Raw genomic sequence first — 17390 nt, forward strand, 5'->3', positions numbered from 1 at the left:
CCTCTAGTTATAAGATAATCACTACAGAAATATCACGCGTACAATAAACGCAATTGAAGTAAATGAGTTTTAACAGCTCTATGTAGATGACGTCAAAGTTTGCTCTGTGCAACTGGGTGGAACCGAGGAAGCCAGGCCAGCAGCTCTTCAGTGAGAATACCGCCGCGAAGGGAAGCGTACGGCTCGCGACATGGCAGCCACAGTAGAAACGAGTTTTAAGTAAGTGTTTGTGAGCGAAAGTTATGGTAACACACGATGTTTGTCGTTTCTTTAACGCTGTGTTTGGTGAGCGATTATCGCACTATGAATCACGTTGTGGGCGAGAGTAGGAATTTCATACGTAAATGTGGAAGCAAGTGCAATCGAAAGAGGTGGCGCAATGGCTTTCCCAATCTGGTGGATCAGAGGTTTACAACTTACTACGGAATTGAGGTCTGAGATATATCAATGGCACATAGGGGACTTCTATAAGCCACTTTCTATTTGTAATTTATGGAAAGCGAAAATTATGAACTAATCACACAAAAAATTATAAGTTTAAAATAAATAATATCTATTCGGTCAAAGCAAACATAAAAATTACTGCAACTAAATACAATATAAACCTAGGTACGCAATATTTAACTTACGTGCACTGGTGTACCGTAGGTATTCGTAATAATAATGAAAACTGATTCCAGAAAAGAAAAATTACAGTGATCCGATTTTCTTACGCAAATTTATAAGTTTGAAATAAAACATTATTATTTTATTGACTGGTAGAGAATGCCAAACGGCGTTGAGTCCGCCTTTTCTACATTTTTTTTGTGCTTGTGTGAAGTGTTTTAAATAAATAAATAAATTATTATGAGCAATGTTGTCCTAAAATAATTGACAATATAAAAGACCAAAATGTTTAGGTTCGCACAATCGTGCGAATTTCGCGCGTTTTTCACAAACATAGGTACTTACATATTATATCGTTCGGTTCGTCTAAGAATTCTTTCGGCCATTCTTCCTTATATTTGGAAGAAGCTGATAAAACTATGGCAACAACAACTAGTGAAACAAAATTCTTAATACCTACATGTACTTACATCTCGTACTTCGTACTTATATCGTAGAGCAACAAAAAGTACTTTTTGGCGAAATAATCAGATCTTTCCTCAATCTACATCGAAGTAGAATTTCTAAGACCTAAAGCCAGTTTCTCTTATTATTTTTTGTAGGTACACAAATCTTTGAAATTTAAGTCATCAAGACTATAAAAATTTTCCTTAATAAGAAAACACTGTGGCCAATAATTTTTTTTGAGTTTTCCAACATTATTGCTGACTGAAGCTCATGGATAGGGAAGACATGAGTAAGTTTAACCATGATCCTAATGAGTTAGGTTTTCCCCAGCAACGGGTGTCAATCCAGAATTGTGTCATAAGCGGACCTCAGGCTCCTAACCAGAGAGTATAGCATTTTTATTATTATTTTTAATGCTGTGTGGTTTCCGGCACTATTGCACATACACACACATCGGCCACGCCAAATCTATCCCATGGATGACATAAAAGGTGGCTAAAGGCTAATAAACTTGGGATTCTTAGGCTTATTCTTGTAGGCGATTGGCTAGCAACCTGTCACTATTTGAATCTCGATTCCATCATTGAGCCATACAGCTGAACGAGGCGTTTCAGTATTTTCAAGACTGTTGGCTCTGCAAGGAACATAGACGTGATTATATATTCTGTGTATAAAATGTATTTAATTTAAAAAAAATAGTCTTGAGTTTTGTGTTTTAAGTTTCGTTTTAGCAAAATTTAAGCTACTTATACCTATTGCTCAATTTGCATATAATTATAAACCTCAGATATTCATAAGCATTACAGATATTTTCTGTCATCCTCTATGATGTTTAAATCATCTAAAAACATGTTTTGTCCTTTTAAAATATACATATTGTTATTTAGGTATAAGTTATCGAAAACGCCAACATTTATCATCAAATTCGAGGAAATGCATTGTGATGGGAGCAAAGAGATAATTTATCTCACTGTACACATTTGTCCATGCATATTTGACCTACAAGTGAGTATGCATTTTTTTTCGATTGGACTAGATAGATATCTACCTATATAGTGAACTAAGGGGATAGTATAACTTTCATCATAAATAATCGCCACTGTAGTTTTTTAGCTATCAGTTGTAACTTATAAAAGGAAACTTGTCGTTATTGCAATTTCTTACTTAACTTTATTATTGTTAGTGATAGTCGGTGTACATATTGTTTTAGTTTTCATTTTGAGAAATTGTCATTTGAGAAGTTGGCATTCTGAGAAGTTGCCTATTTGCGATCGGCTATTGGCGTTCTGAGCTGAAACGATTGCTTATAATATACCACTGCTATATAATTCCTACATCAGATTCTCGGAAGTTAAGAACTTACATACCTCAACTCAGGTATCCTTTCTGTGAATAATATGTACTAGTCTAAGCAGGTATATGAAATATTTTCTTTGGCTACTTACGTATATCATGTCTTTATCTCCTACGGGATAGACAGAACTTATAGTCTCGAAGAGTCTTACGAAAACCAATTTGACAAGTATCTAATCCATTACATACATACATACATACATAAAATCACGCCTCTTTCCCGGAGGGGTAGGCAGAGACTACCTCTTTCCACTTGCCACGATCTCTGCATACTTCTTTCGCTTCGTCCACATTCATAACTCTCTTCATACAAGCTCGGCGGTTTCGGGTACTTTTGACCTGACCCTTTACCAGGACGTCCTTAATTTGATCAAGATACGTTCGTCTAGGTCTTCCCACTCCGACCTTTCCCTCCACACTCTCCTTGTATATCTGCTTAGTCAACCTGCTTTCATTCATCCTCTCCACATGACCGAACCATCTTAACATACCCTTTTCTATTCCTGTAACTACATCTTCTTTCACATCACAACATTCCCTTATCACGCTGTTCCTTATCCTGTCACTCAATTTCACACCCATCATACTCCTTAACGCTCTCATTTCCACTGCATTTATTCTGCTTTCATGCTTCTTTTGCCATACCCAACTTTCACTCCCATACATTAATGTCGGGACCAACACGCCCCTGTGCACAGCCAGTCGAGCCTTTTTGGATAGTTTTTGACTGCTCATAAAGGCATGCAAAGCTCCATTCACCATGTTCCCCGCGTTCACTCTCCTTTCAATATCACTATCATACTTGCCATCTGATGTAAACTTTGATCCTAGATATACAAACTCTTTCACTTGCTCCACTTTTTCTCCTCCAATCAAAATATTACATGCTGTCATTTCTTTCTCCATTTCAAAAACCAGTGTTTTAGTTTTACTTACGTTCACTTTCATTCCTTTCTCTTTTAAAGCTTCATGCATACAGTTTACCATCTCCTGTAACTCCTCCGCTGATGACGCCAGTATAACCTGATCGTCGGCATAGAGCAGACATTTGACGAGTAACTCATTCATCCTTAATCCACTTTTAGACTCTTTCAAATCTGTCAAACAGCTATCCATAAATAGGTTGAACAGCCACGGTGACGCAACACATCCTTGCCTAACGCCTTTCTCAATCTTAAACCACTCAGTGTGCGCTCCGTTTATCCTGACACAAGCACTCGAATCCTCATATAAGGATTTCAGTGCTCGTATTAAGAGACTGCTCACCCCATGCATAGAAAGTGCTGACCACAATTCATTCCTCTCAACTCTGTCATAGGCCTTTTCCAGATCTACGAATGTGCAATAGACTTTTTGACTCTTGGCCAAAAACTTTTCGGCTATGCACCGCAAGGAAAAGACCTGATCAGTACATCCCATTCCCTTTCGAAATCCCGCTTGAGCATCCCATATTTTGTCATCAGTTTCATTCCTGACTCTATTAATCAATACCTTAGCATACAATTTGCCGACGACGCTAAGCAGGCTTATACCACGATAATTTTTGCAGTCCAGCTGTGACCCTTTTCCTTTGTAAAGTGGCACGATAACAGCCTTACACCAATCTTTTGGTACTCGGCCGCTTCTCCAACACAAATTGAAAAGGCAGTACAACTGACTAGCTACTACGCCTTTTCCTGCTTTAAGCATCTCGACCGACACTCTATCACACCCAGCAGCCTTTCCCGCTTTCATACTCTTAAGTGCTTCCACAATTTCGAACATTTCAATTTCGCCTTCCATCTCATTCTCTTTTTCTTCGCTATAGCAGAAATCTTTCTTATTTCCTTCCTTTTTTTCAAATAAACTTTCAAAATAGTCCTTCCATATCTTTAGTACACATTCTTCTCCTTTCACAACGCTACCATCCTGGCATCTGATCCTAGTCAGCTCTCTGGTTATAGTATTTCCTCGGGCTGACCTTACGGATTTCCAGAATACTTTCAGATTTGACTGAAAGTCTTCTGATAGCCTTTTATCAAAATCCTCTTTATACTCTTCTTTCTTTCTAATCACAGCTTTCTTAACCAAATCTTTCATTTTCTTATATTCCTTACGTGCTTCATTCACATCTTCATCTATAACCTCTTGCATTCTTAAGTTAGCTTTTGCTGCTAACAAATCCAGCCATGCTTTCTTCTTTAATCGCACAAGTTCTTGCACATCTTTACTCATCCACGCATTTTTGTGATTTTTTCCTTTCCTTCTTCTACTTACACCACACACTTCAACAGCTACTTTCACAATTCTTTCTTTAAATTCCTTCCATCCATCTTCAATATCGCTCATTTCCTCTAAATCTTCAAATTCATCCTTCAGTCTATTAATATACTTCTTACCTACATCCATATCTTGCAAATTTTCTACTTTTACTCTTTCCAAAGCGCTGGTTTGCTCCCTTACCCTGTGCCGCCAGCGATTGAAGATACCCCTTATCCGGGATATCACCAGTAAATGGTCCGAGTCAATGCCAGCACCGCGATATGCACGGGTATCCAGCACTTTGTTCTTCAATCTTTCATCTACAATCACAAAGTCTATCATACTTTTTAAAATACCTTCCACTCTTGTGTAGGTGTGGATCTCTTTATGTTGAAACATTGAGTTCGACACAAAAAGATCCCACTCTAGACAAATTTCTAATACACTTCTTCCATTATCATTCACCTTTTCGTCACCAAACGCACCAAGCACCTTTTCATATCCATCACGCTTTACACCCACTAATCCATTACCTTAAAGAATAATCGAAAGTACTTAAAGTCTAATATTACAAAACTTAACAGGTAAAATCTTAGTACAGTGCTAGTAGAATAAATATAAAGAAACTACAAATATTTGAACGCCACTAAAGTACTTATAACGTCTATGCACACGACCTAAAGATAAAAATAAATTACTCAGTATCCAATTTGGTAATTAGGAAGGCAAACTTACGAAATTAATCAGTGTTATAATTTGTAAAATAATAATTGTGTACTGTCAGTAAGTATTAGGTATTCGTAAAAACATCTTCAAGAAATTATTAAAACGTTGTTGAAATAACATTCGATGTTATTTTAGGCATGTATAATGTTTAAAACTTTAAACGTTGTGTAGTACAACTAGGAAGAGACTTATGCTAAATGTGTAGTTTCATTCCGGAAGCAATCATGATATTCTTTTAATTTTAAAATCATCTCACAATAAACAACAGCGGCAAAGTTTAAAATTTACGAAACCTATCAATGTATTGTTCCAAGTTTAGCATACCTACCTACTCGTATACATTGTCGCATAAGCCAAACGGGAATCGCTTAGTGTAAATAGCTGACTTACCAAGGATCGTGGAAACTGGTGCTCCCTATCCTCCCTTGAAGCCTAAGAGGATTGGGTAAGTCAAGTTTTTATACGAAACGACTCTCGTCTAACCCCCCTACAGGAGATCCTAATCTATATTCATTTGATCATGGTAACACGTTCTTTTTTGCCTGAATGTGCAGGTTTCTTCAAGATTCACCATAAGAGCATCGGTTACAATTAAACTTATTTATACATAGCCGCAATAGGATTTAAAGCTATCAAGCCTATGCATATGTGAATAAATATAGATACACCTCACGCGGGAAATACCGAAGCTGCTGATAATTCACGTTTTTGTCATGGACTGTTTTTAAAAAAAGTTGAAATAAAAAACAATGAACATTACCTAAGCCACGGTTTTTGTTGATACGAGTGATTCCAACATTATTATGACAAACGGCACCACGGAACAATGCTTCATAATAAATGGTTGCATAAATCCGAACCCTGCAATTGCGATTAGCTACTCGGTTGCGACTTTTACGACATAATGTGGGATGAAACAAGTTTCTTATTCTAATACTTGATAGTCTGTACTTATGTGGCTGTTATCTCTCTCATCAATGAGAAAATAATCAAAAACGTTTATACCCTTTAGGTTAACCGAACAATGATAAGTAAGATAAGCGTGAAAATATAAGACATGACTTGTCACCATTCGTGAATAACTCCGCTGCAGATTTTCACAGCGAGTCCACTCACCTACATGCTGTGATAAAATTTGGCACATTATTTACGGTCTGCTGCCGACATGACACCGCGGCCTGTTTTTAAAATGTTTGATGAAATACTTGGTTTTTGCATAATTTCCAATAAGTTTAATATTATTTAGGTAAACGAGCGTCTTCATAACGATCCATTATTACATTATCGACAACACTTGGTCTGCTAAGTGCAAACAATCAGAAAATTCATGATTCCTTCTTATTCTTCCTCCCGGCATGCTATATTCTCACCTGTCAAGAGAGGAGTCCGGGGTGCGCCAGGAGTCAGGTGTTTACACGAAACGGATCCCATCTCATCAACGCCACCTCTTTCAGATCATACATTTTAAAGGGTTCTGACAAATTTGCAATTATTTCTGTTCAATGTGAAAATGTTCTGACAATTTTCAAATTCTCATAACCTTGACCCTTCTTTAATATTGTGTTAAGCAATGTTTCGGCCGCAAAATAGAGTTTCATAAATACATATGAGAAAGAGAATGATTATTTCATTGTCAGTTGCCAAGAAGTTCTATTCGCCTTGTGAATTGTCAACTAGAGGTCATAATATCACTTCGCAATTTTCAGCCAACAAGAGACCTTTTCAGATGTTGTTTGTGTTTACTTCGATTTTTTAATGCCTTCTTTGCCTAATAAATCAAAAGCATTGTAATTTCTTCAAAACAATAGCCTAACATTGGCTTTCTAATGAAACAATCGCGGTTAAAGACAAAGGCGCGGGAGTAGATACGGCTACTTAGGTATTCAATGCAACCGGTATCGTCCCATCGACCACTTTCATTGCCCCCTTTTTATGGCCTACTCATTAATTTTATTAGCGGTTCACAAAATGTGGTATTTATAAACTACTTCTAAATTGTGTTAGTTAAATATTTTTACCAGAAAATTTTCTACAAGAATTTTATGAATAGGACACAGAGTTTCTACAGGATACAGTTATAAGTTATTCAAACAAATGAAATAACATGTAAGAATTTGTTAAATTAATTTTTACTAGACTGAATTGGTTCGTAATCATTTAAATAAGTAGGTAAGCATGTAGTACCTATAACTATAACTATGTGTAGGTATATATTCGCAGAATTCGTATCTACCCACGACCTCCAGGTCAAGGCAAAGGTGAATTTCCTTAAGTATTCAATTTTGCTTATGCAATTAATTATGTAGATCTTCCACTAGATATACAGGCTGAAGCAGCTGTCCCTTACAAGTAGGTTGATATCATCTTAATTATAGGAGAGTATCTCTTATAAGGTGACATTTGATGGACGATCACCTTGACTCGATCTTTCATTATGCTGATATTCTTATCACTTATCAACTTACAGATAAGTTTTATTTGCATAAATGAGGATGTAAAATTATAAACATGATGGTTCTAGTGTGTATTGTATATAATGTTTGTGAGAAGAAATTTCATAGGTTTGACCACATATTATGTCTCTATTTCAAATTATTATAAATAGTAATAAAATATTTTAAAACACCTTTCAATTAATAAGTAGATACACGATTATTCCGTTTACTTTTTGGAAAGCTTTTATATTGAAGTAGATAGGTAGCTCCTGTAAGACATGTATGTATGTCTTACAATTGAAAATATAAAGAAGAGGAAGGGGCTCCATAAAAACGTTTTGGTTTTTGAACATCCCATGCAATTTTTGCTCAAGAGACAAAGCTAGTAAACTAGCTAATGTGCGGCGCTTCGTTCCCGTTGGAAATTCCAGAAAAATGCAGCCTCTGTTACTCTCGCAAACCTATTCTATATCTGTGCCAATTTTCATGACAATCTGCCATAAGTTTATTGGTTACAAACGTACAAATACTAATTCTTAGTGTGGATATTATTAGTGTGGATGTGAATTTAAGTTCGCCCAGGATTAGCCCACAGGAAAAGAATCCTATGTCGTTTACCGCACTCCACACTATAAATATGAAAAATACATGAAAATCGGTTCAGTGGCTTAAATGTGAAGGTAACAATCAGAAGAAAAAATATTTACTAGGCAGATTGAACGAAACATAAAAATAGAACTATTTCACAATAAACTGCTACACATGACTGTAATTACACATTACATGACCATGTTTCCACTACAATAGGCTCATGCTATGCTATTTACTGTGAATCGTACAAATATAGTACCAATTTACTTCAGCGGTGTATAATATTCTTTACTTACCTATGCGTTTTCTCACGACTCATGATGCAAGATTAGAATGAAGGTCACCTTACTTCATCCATAGAAATATTATAAAAAGAATATATTTTTATTTTTGTTAAGCACGACTAAACTCTTTACTAGACCGATTTTGATTATATCTGGCACAAAGATGACAAAACCTTGGAGAATTACATAGGCTTTATTTTTTTCTGAAAATTAGGTCCTACGGGAGCAAATCAATGTGTAAAAGTTAGTCATTTATATTTTGGACATATGGCAACGCTGTCCACCTTGCACTGTTCCACAAGTAGAAAAAATGCAAAGATCAATTAAGTCATTGCCCTGTGGCGCAGCGATAGTGCGCTTATCTGTGACACCGTAGGTCCCGGGTTCGAACCCGGCCGGGGTATCATGTTTTTTAAAAAAAATTTACATAGTTGCTCATGTTATTTACAAATTTCTCTAGAAAACAGGCAACGTGATTAGGTGTGGCGTCCATATGTCAATTTTTTTGCATAACATTTTTTATTATCTTTACTAATAATAAAAAAGATAAGAAATAAAAAAATATAGAAATATTTCAGTAACATAAACACGTAATTTTCAGAAGTTATTTTAAACTTAGACAAAACCTTATAGGTATAGCCGTTCTTGCGTTGGGGTGTTATAAACAATATGAAATGTGAGTAGGTAGTCAGTTTGCAAAAAGTATATCCCATAAAGACATCAGACGCGTGACACCATGTGATGTAGCAAGAACGACACATGATGCAGCCGCCATGTAAGCATACCTTTACATAATACCACAGATCAAGAAACGTCACGCCGCCGACCGCCTTGATCGTTCATGTTCTGTGCATAATACTTCCCGTAGATTACAGAACTCAGATAGATATGTACTCAGAATTACGGCGGATGTGGTTCAAATGACGGCCTTTTCCGTCCAATAATGATGGAGTTAAGTACCGATACTTGCCGATACCTCTTATTGGTTTCATTCATACCTACATCACGTCTTTACGAGAAAGACAGAGTTATCAGTCTCGAAAATAATGAGAAGCCACGTTCTTATGTATCTATGGTTATATGATGAAGTAGATTTAATTAGTGACAGGTGGCTAAACCATCGTACTTAAAGTACTCAAAATCGCAAGTTTATTTGCCCTCCCGTACATACATACATACATATGGTCACGTCTATATCCCTTGCGGGGTAGACAGAGCCAACAGTCTTGAAAAGACTGAATGGCCACGTTCAGCTATTTGGCTTAACGATAGAATTGAAATTCAACTAGTGACAGGTTGCTAGCCCATCGCCTAAAAAAGAATCCCAAGTTTGTAAGCCTATCCCTTAGTCGCCTTTTACGACATCCATGGGAAAGATATGGAGTGGTCCTATTCTTTTTTGTATTGGTGCCGGGAACCACATGGCATGATAGCCCTCCCGTGATTGAAATCTTAAATCTACAGGAGAAATGAAGCAACTGGCACACATTACTTACGTTTTTTCTTCGCTAGCAGACGAACATGGAAGCTGGGACCTACTTTTTTAATTTAATTACGAATAACTTCTAACTTATAAACAGCTGTATGAATACAATTTTGTTCTTAAAATTGCATTTATAATGGATCACATGATGCATATTATTTTTGCGTGTATAAGCATAACTTCACATGTGACGCAATGTAGGTACGAGTATGTTGAAATGATGTTTTTACTGACTGGCGAAATAAAAGACAATGAACGGTGAAATTCGGTACTGTGCAGGCATTTTTCTGTATTTAAATAAATAATGATGTAATGGATACAAATAAAACTATAAATAATGTGAGATAAATCACGTTATCACTTACAGATTCCGGGTATCAATTATTTTTTGTTTAAAGACCTGATACTAATTTTGTGTGTATAATAAGCCTTAAGTGACAAAATAAATATTTCGAATCGATGCAAAATAATGTGTCTCATGTGTTCTTATGGGATATTTCTGATGCTTACGTCTTAACTGTAAACGCCATGGCCATGCAATGCCAAAACAGAAACTAAGTCAAGTCTTACCAGTTTCCCTATTGTTTATGACTTCGATTGGATCTCTAATTTTTATCTCTAAACAATACTGGGATGAACATTACTTCATCACAATGTAGTCAACTAACAATAGCGTTTGGAAAATTTAATTTTGTGTAACGACTATCACACGTATAAACTTTAAGGTTTCCTAAATTAATGTGCCTTCATTAAGCTGACAATCAAGATATAAGTCGAGCAAACAATTATTTGGCCGAAATAGATAAGAATTTTAATTTATTTATGCCCAGCACAGTATCGTTTTGTATATAGTGACACTGGTCCGGGAAGCATAATCTCTGACCGGCTTATCAGTAGCGACTTCTGACTTGCGGGGGTCATATTTCTTCTCTCCCTTTCTCTTATCTGTCTGAGTGAGAGATAGAAAGAGAATTCTCCTATAATCATAATATTTCTCCACATTCAACCTTGTGTTTTCAACTGCTGGTTTCAAAGTTCAAGGTCCACTAACTACCTACATGTATTCATTAGCCGTGATGTTTACTGAGCGATAAATTTTATATACATCCATATTTTTTTATCCTCTGCTAAGTCGCTAATAAGCTCATGTTCCTTACCGAAAACGGCTTTATATATACGCATATTCCCTTTGACTATGATTCTGGATAGGGTAAATCAGTTTTTAGACAAAGCCACTCCTTTTTGACAACCTCTGCAGAGAAACCTAACACATACTCGTATTCAATCATGGTAAAATCAGCACTAGACAAATGTCTCTTAGTTGCCTTTTACGACATCCATGGTAAAGATATACAGTGGTCCTATTCTAAAGTGCCGGGAACCACACGGCACCGATTAGAAGTAAAAAGATTGATTTCCTCCTTATGTAAACTGTTGTCATAAGTATTTGTATTTCGAGAAGATTTATCAATGCTTTGTATGGATTACAAGTTTTTTTTGGTTTGTAAAAATCGCGCTATGTATCTATGTGACGACTCATTTTGAGAATACATATTTTGATTTTTTTAATTTATAATGATACTTAATGTTAATAGTTACTTACAAACTAATATTTAACCGGGACTTAAAGCCTTAAAGAGGAGAAGAAAATTGACAAAGTTAAATGAAATTGAAGGATAAGACATACCTATGCCTTATGAAGATTTGTAAATAAAACCGCGGGAATCAATTTTATATCATATCCCATTATGTGACCTAGGGCATAAACCGGAAGTCTCCATTTATGCGTATTTATGCATTGTAAAACATTATTATGGCAATTTCGCACATCAGTCGTTTCAACAAGTTTTTTGTTCATTAGGTATTCATACATACAAAAGCTCATCTCGCCTCATCGACCATTCAAGGTCGTAATTTAATATGTCTTAAAAAAGGAAGATGTTAGGAGTATCCGTATCTTGGAATATGTATGAAAAGAGTAATGAGTTTGGAGGTCGCAGGAGAAGTTTGTAAGGATCATAGCAAGTGCAAATCCATAGTCTCGGCCTATCCAGTGGGAGATAGGTGTGATGATATGTATGTATGTACATAAGTTCTTACCCAGAGAGGTCGGTAAAGACTACATTTTTCACTTGCCACGTCCCTGCATATTCGTTCTCTTTACCGACATTTACTGTTTATGTAAGCTTTTCGGTCAAGGGACCCATCGCCAGGACGTTTCCGATTTGACACGTACCTACTCGTAGCAATACACATCGTCCTTTGTCCATGTAAATAAATACCGGAAAAATACTATCCAAAAAACGAAGTCATAGTTTAGTAGGTGGAATACTAAGTATCGTCAGTAAAAGTGTATCACAGATGTTTATTTACATTGTAATTCGGCACAAAATGCAATGTCCATATTTACACTACTTACATTATCTGTTTCAGGGACAAAATCCGGAACGCAGTGGAAATCCCTATTTTAACAAGATGTTGTTTTTGCTTCCCCATGAGAAGAGGCCTGATAGCTTTTGCTTATATAAATCTGGTTAGTATTTTCTATGAGCATCAGTACATAAAGCAATATTTCTCGTTTTGCTAATTTGTAGCGATTGCTACGACAGGTGCTACGCGGTCGTAGCTCTTATTGTTACAGGTCACGTTTCTAATAATATTTAAAAATATAAAATTTGCAAACATGTATTGAAATTATTTTTTGTAAAAATAAAACGTAACATTAAAGACATCAACCAGACAAATAAACTGTAAAGAATGGAAGGCGACGTCTGGTTGGATGTATCTTAAGAATCATCACAAGTCTTGAAAGTAAATACTTTGAAGCTAAGTTGACCCGCGCAAGTTGTCCCCTATATACATACAAAAGATTATTTTATTTATTTCAGATATTAACATTAGTGGCATCTGTGTTCATGTCGGTATACATATCAGCGATGCGGAACTCCAAGATTGAGGAGATCCAGGAAGAAATACCGCGGCACATCTTCGCGACGTGTGCGCAGCTTGTCGAGCTATGCATGACGATCACATTTATCGTGGCTTTGCATCGGGTATGTTTATATCACTAACCCAAGTAATGTCCCATCACAACTTATGTTATAACAAAAGTAAAGTTTGAATGTTTATTACTTCTGAGATATCTATTGAACAATCTTCTTGAAATTTCTGGAGCCTGGCAAAGAACGTATGGTCTTACCTTTACTTCCATTAAAAATATAGTTTCCATTTAATTTGCGAGAAACCTATATTCTTTTGTTGGTGGCGCTAAATTCACACGGGCGAAGCTTAGGCAAAAGTTAATTTTCTCTCTCTCTCTCTCTCTTTTGCATATTCCATGTAGCACCCACCACTGGGGCCGTTCTGGGGTACCGCCATGTACCAGGGCGCTCCGCGCCAACACGATAGGCCTTTAAGGCAAGATAGGTTAAACATGCTTTAGATCCCTAAAGGATATAAGCGTTGCATCCGCTCGCGAACTTGAATTGCTCGCATTGCAAAAAGGCGAGGTCCAAGGCCGAGGTTCGTCCCACCTGGGAGCTCCGTGTCTTTTCTACCGAAAACTATATGTTAAAGAGGATTGTCAATCCTTCGCTACAATAGTAAATGCCCTTCAGGCAAACTATCTTCTTATAGTAAAAAAAATATGAAAGAGATATGTCGTTTTTGTAACACGACCGCGTCTGTTCCAGAAACACGTGATGCTTATGAAGGTGTACCTGTGTTTCGAGATAGTATACTCCATCATCGGCCTGATCTACAGTCTCGCCTTCCTCAACGCGGAGACTGCTGGGGAATTGTTCCTCATGCTGTTTGAATTCAGTAAGTTTTTTTTCACATCTCGCTCTACTACGATGCACCCAGGATTAACACCTATCATTTTCTATTTATTATATCAATTTTCTCGTACTCCCTATTTTCCTATTATGCTTTTTTATATTGCCCGTTTACCATTTAACCCTTATCCCAACTCTTATTCTGATGCGTTTATGTTATTACTTCCAGCTCTTCAAATATACCTGGCGATCCTGATCTGGAGCTCGATAGTAAAGATGGAAAGGGATGGTACCGTTAAGTACACAAGAGAAAGGGACCCCGCCTAGTACCTACTCTCAGTCGAGTCACATTGCTAAGGAATTGATTGTATGCAGACTAATTTCTGAAAGTGTTAAGGATGGTTTTCATTAAGCCACTACATACAGGGCCCACAATGTTGACGAATGTTGGCACGTATGTTCGTTCACTCTCGAATATATTGGTGTTTGGAGGTTAGCGAAACCGGCGGTTTTAAAGCAAGCCGTGCCCGGGGCAGGACGGAGACGGCTCCATGGACCCGAAACCCGCCTGTGCTGCAAATCTATACTAATATTACAAAGAGGTAAACTTTTATTGAAAGCTTATTAGAATTACTGAACTAATCTTGAAAATTCCTTCACCATTAAAAAGATATATCTGCGGGTGTCTAGTTATGTATATGCTGTTACTTCATAAGGGATGTACAACAACGGTTATGTATACGAGCGTCGGGCTAATCAGTCGGGAAACGGGTCATACATTATATTATGTTATATAAATTGCTTCATGTTAAATGAAAGAAGGTATATGTAAAATCCGAGCTCCGTCCACGACAGGTACGCCGCCCGGTCTAATGAAAATCATCCCTTTAATTTTAATATGATACTGGCATGATAATATTTTCTATAATTAATTATGACTTAAGTATGTATTACTTCTTTGTACTCGATAAGTTACCTAACACCATATCATAGGCTGTGGTAGCGGATTAAGATTGGATTTCCCCATTTGACTTTAGAGGCTAGAACTAGAAAAATTTGTCTGCATTGTTTAGTAATGATATGTTATTTGTTTAACTAAAGTGCCTTTGCAATAAGTCTCAGCAACGTGTTACGCGTATTGTTTGAAGCTGAGAAATCTTGAGAGAGTTCGAAGGCCCTGAGAAATATTGTGATGCTTGCTTTTGACATAAAAATATATTTTTATAGAATTTTACCAAAGTAAGTTAAGAAAATGTTATAGATACGTTGAGTTATAATAATGTTAAGTAAGTTTGTGAATGAACTACGCGTTCATAATTATTAAAAATTGTGTATGCTTAAAAGAATTGGGTAATACGGATCAATTTTCTATTCTAATTAGGAAAATTCGTTTTCCATGAAACTGGACTATAATATTTGAAATTCGTAAAATCCGTTCAAACCTGTAAATATTAAAATAAATTTGCATTTTTGCCGATGTAGGAATTTTATTTCTTGCCTGTCTGAAAAATATCAAATAAGTATCATTATGATGTAATGTTGACATAGCTCAGTTACCTACTTGAACAGGTCCGCGCGTGGCTTCTCTGGACCAGAATGATCCATTTCGATCATCGCATCTGTATCGGATTGGCAAATCTGAGCACGCGGCGAGCTATATACTTATTACCCTACTTGTTTTCACCTCAGTTAAAGAGTATCGCGTGACGTAAAAGATAATAAGGTAAAACTAAAAGCAGCTTGTGTATCAATTTGACAACATATTTGATATAGCGATTTGTATTATTCAGACTTCTATGATTATGTTATTTTATTATTTATCTTAGACCTTTAGCCTGAAAAGAAAACATTTACATTTATGTTTTCAGCTCCCTTATTGACTTATCTTATTCACCTTATTCACGAATCTTCCCACTCTTACTTTGGGGTTAACTGCAGAGTAAGAGAAAGTCCTGTGTTCAAAAGAAATTATCACGTCAAGAAGAAAAATCAGACTAGTTAAATGTCACCCTTTTAGGCTATGGTGTCATCAAAACGTCTACATGACTCGGGCAGTGTAATCATTTATTTGTCAAAACATATTGGCGACATTCCTGCAAAATTATTTATATCTGTGTAACCGTCGAGTGCGGAGTGTATCACTCGGCACCTCCGCATGCATTCACTAAAATGAAAGACTCTAGTTCATCGAAGGCCTCCAGCATCGCATCCTATGTCCCGTCCATGCAATCCAGCTACAGTTGCAGCGCCTGCCAATCGATGCAATTGAAAAAAACAAGGAAATACAGAAAAATAAAGTCCGGTTTACGGAAATCTATTCCGGCCGCTATAGTTCTCTGGGCGTTTCACAAATTGCCTTCGCGTAATGGGCTCACGTCCCGTACAGTCATCAACTTCCTAAAGAAACATTACAAAGTGGTGGATGACCCGAGAAGAACGGGAATTTCTATAGGAAACATGCTGCGGTGCGCTGTAGAGTTTGGACTGCTCCAGAAACGTGGGAACAGATTTTTCCTAGTCGGAAGCAATCGTTAGTCGGCACAATAAATGTGGTAATTGCACACTGTCCTCATCTTCTGTTTTAATAAAAAAACGTTTAGCAATGTTCAAAAGATTAAATACACTTATGTAAAACCACGTTCCTGAAGGTAGGTATATTAATATATATCATTCATTCGTATAATCAAGTCAGAGCCAACAGTTTTGAAGAGACTGATAGGCCACGTTATTTATATAATTACTATTACTTTATTATGGGCGACACCCTCGATATATCGTATTAATTATTTATATTTATAATAGTAATCAAAATACAAATATCGGTTTCCGTTTTATCTTACAATATAAAATTAAACACAATTTTGTTCAATAATAATATTTTTACTATACGCTTCACAAACTTGTATTTACATGATTGCTTACTTAAATATATTGTTATATTATCAAACAACAATTCAAAAACAAATACTTATTGGGTGTACTTATAATGACGCCTGGCTCATTACATTTCGTAAAAGCTTATTTATTTGTGTCAATTCAACAGATGTTGGAATGCATGCGACACCTAAAGAGAAACAATTCCCTATATAATATTTTTTACACTCAAAACATTTTTTAGGTAACAGGATTAATTACAAGCGTGTATTAGGAAGAAACTACAGTATTTCACTGAATGGAACTGGTACAGTCAAGTTTTATAATTTTTAGTACTAAAATAATGGGAAGAAATTTCATATGATTTCGTCGTTTTTTTACGTTGAAATTAGTAATGCGTTACACGACGATGTTTACGAACACAGATTTCTGGATCGAACAACACACCAAATCATGTAGCTGACCATAGATATATAAGAACATTTTTTGATTGAATCGTACGACCACTTTATTTCCTTACCATAGCTATACTTTGAAACCTTTTTATTTAAACTAATGCATTTCCATTTACGCT

At 36.3% G+C, this 17390-nt stretch overlaps 1 protein-coding gene across 1 annotated transcript; it reads left to right on the forward strand.

Moving 5' to 3' along the window:
* The first annotated feature begins 77 nt into the window (after window positions 1-77).
* LOC106136339 (uncharacterized) lies at window positions 78-15419 on the forward strand. The gene is made up of 5 exons (XM_060948280.1): window positions 78-219; window positions 12600-12699; window positions 13055-13219; window positions 13859-13988; window positions 14172-15419. The coding sequence occupies exons 1-5, from the start codon at window positions 191-193 to the stop codon at window positions 14267-14269; spliced, it is 522 nt and encodes a 173-aa protein (XP_060804263.1). The 5' UTR covers window positions 78-190; the 3' UTR covers window positions 14270-15419.
* Window positions 15420-17390: the final 1971 nt, after the last annotated feature.

This window comes from Amyelois transitella, chromosome 15 (genome assembly GCF_032362555.1).
Source record: "Amyelois transitella isolate CPQ chromosome 15, ilAmyTran1.1, whole genome shotgun sequence".
Lineage (NCBI taxonomy): Eukaryota > Metazoa > Arthropoda > Insecta > Lepidoptera > Pyralidae > Amyelois > Amyelois transitella.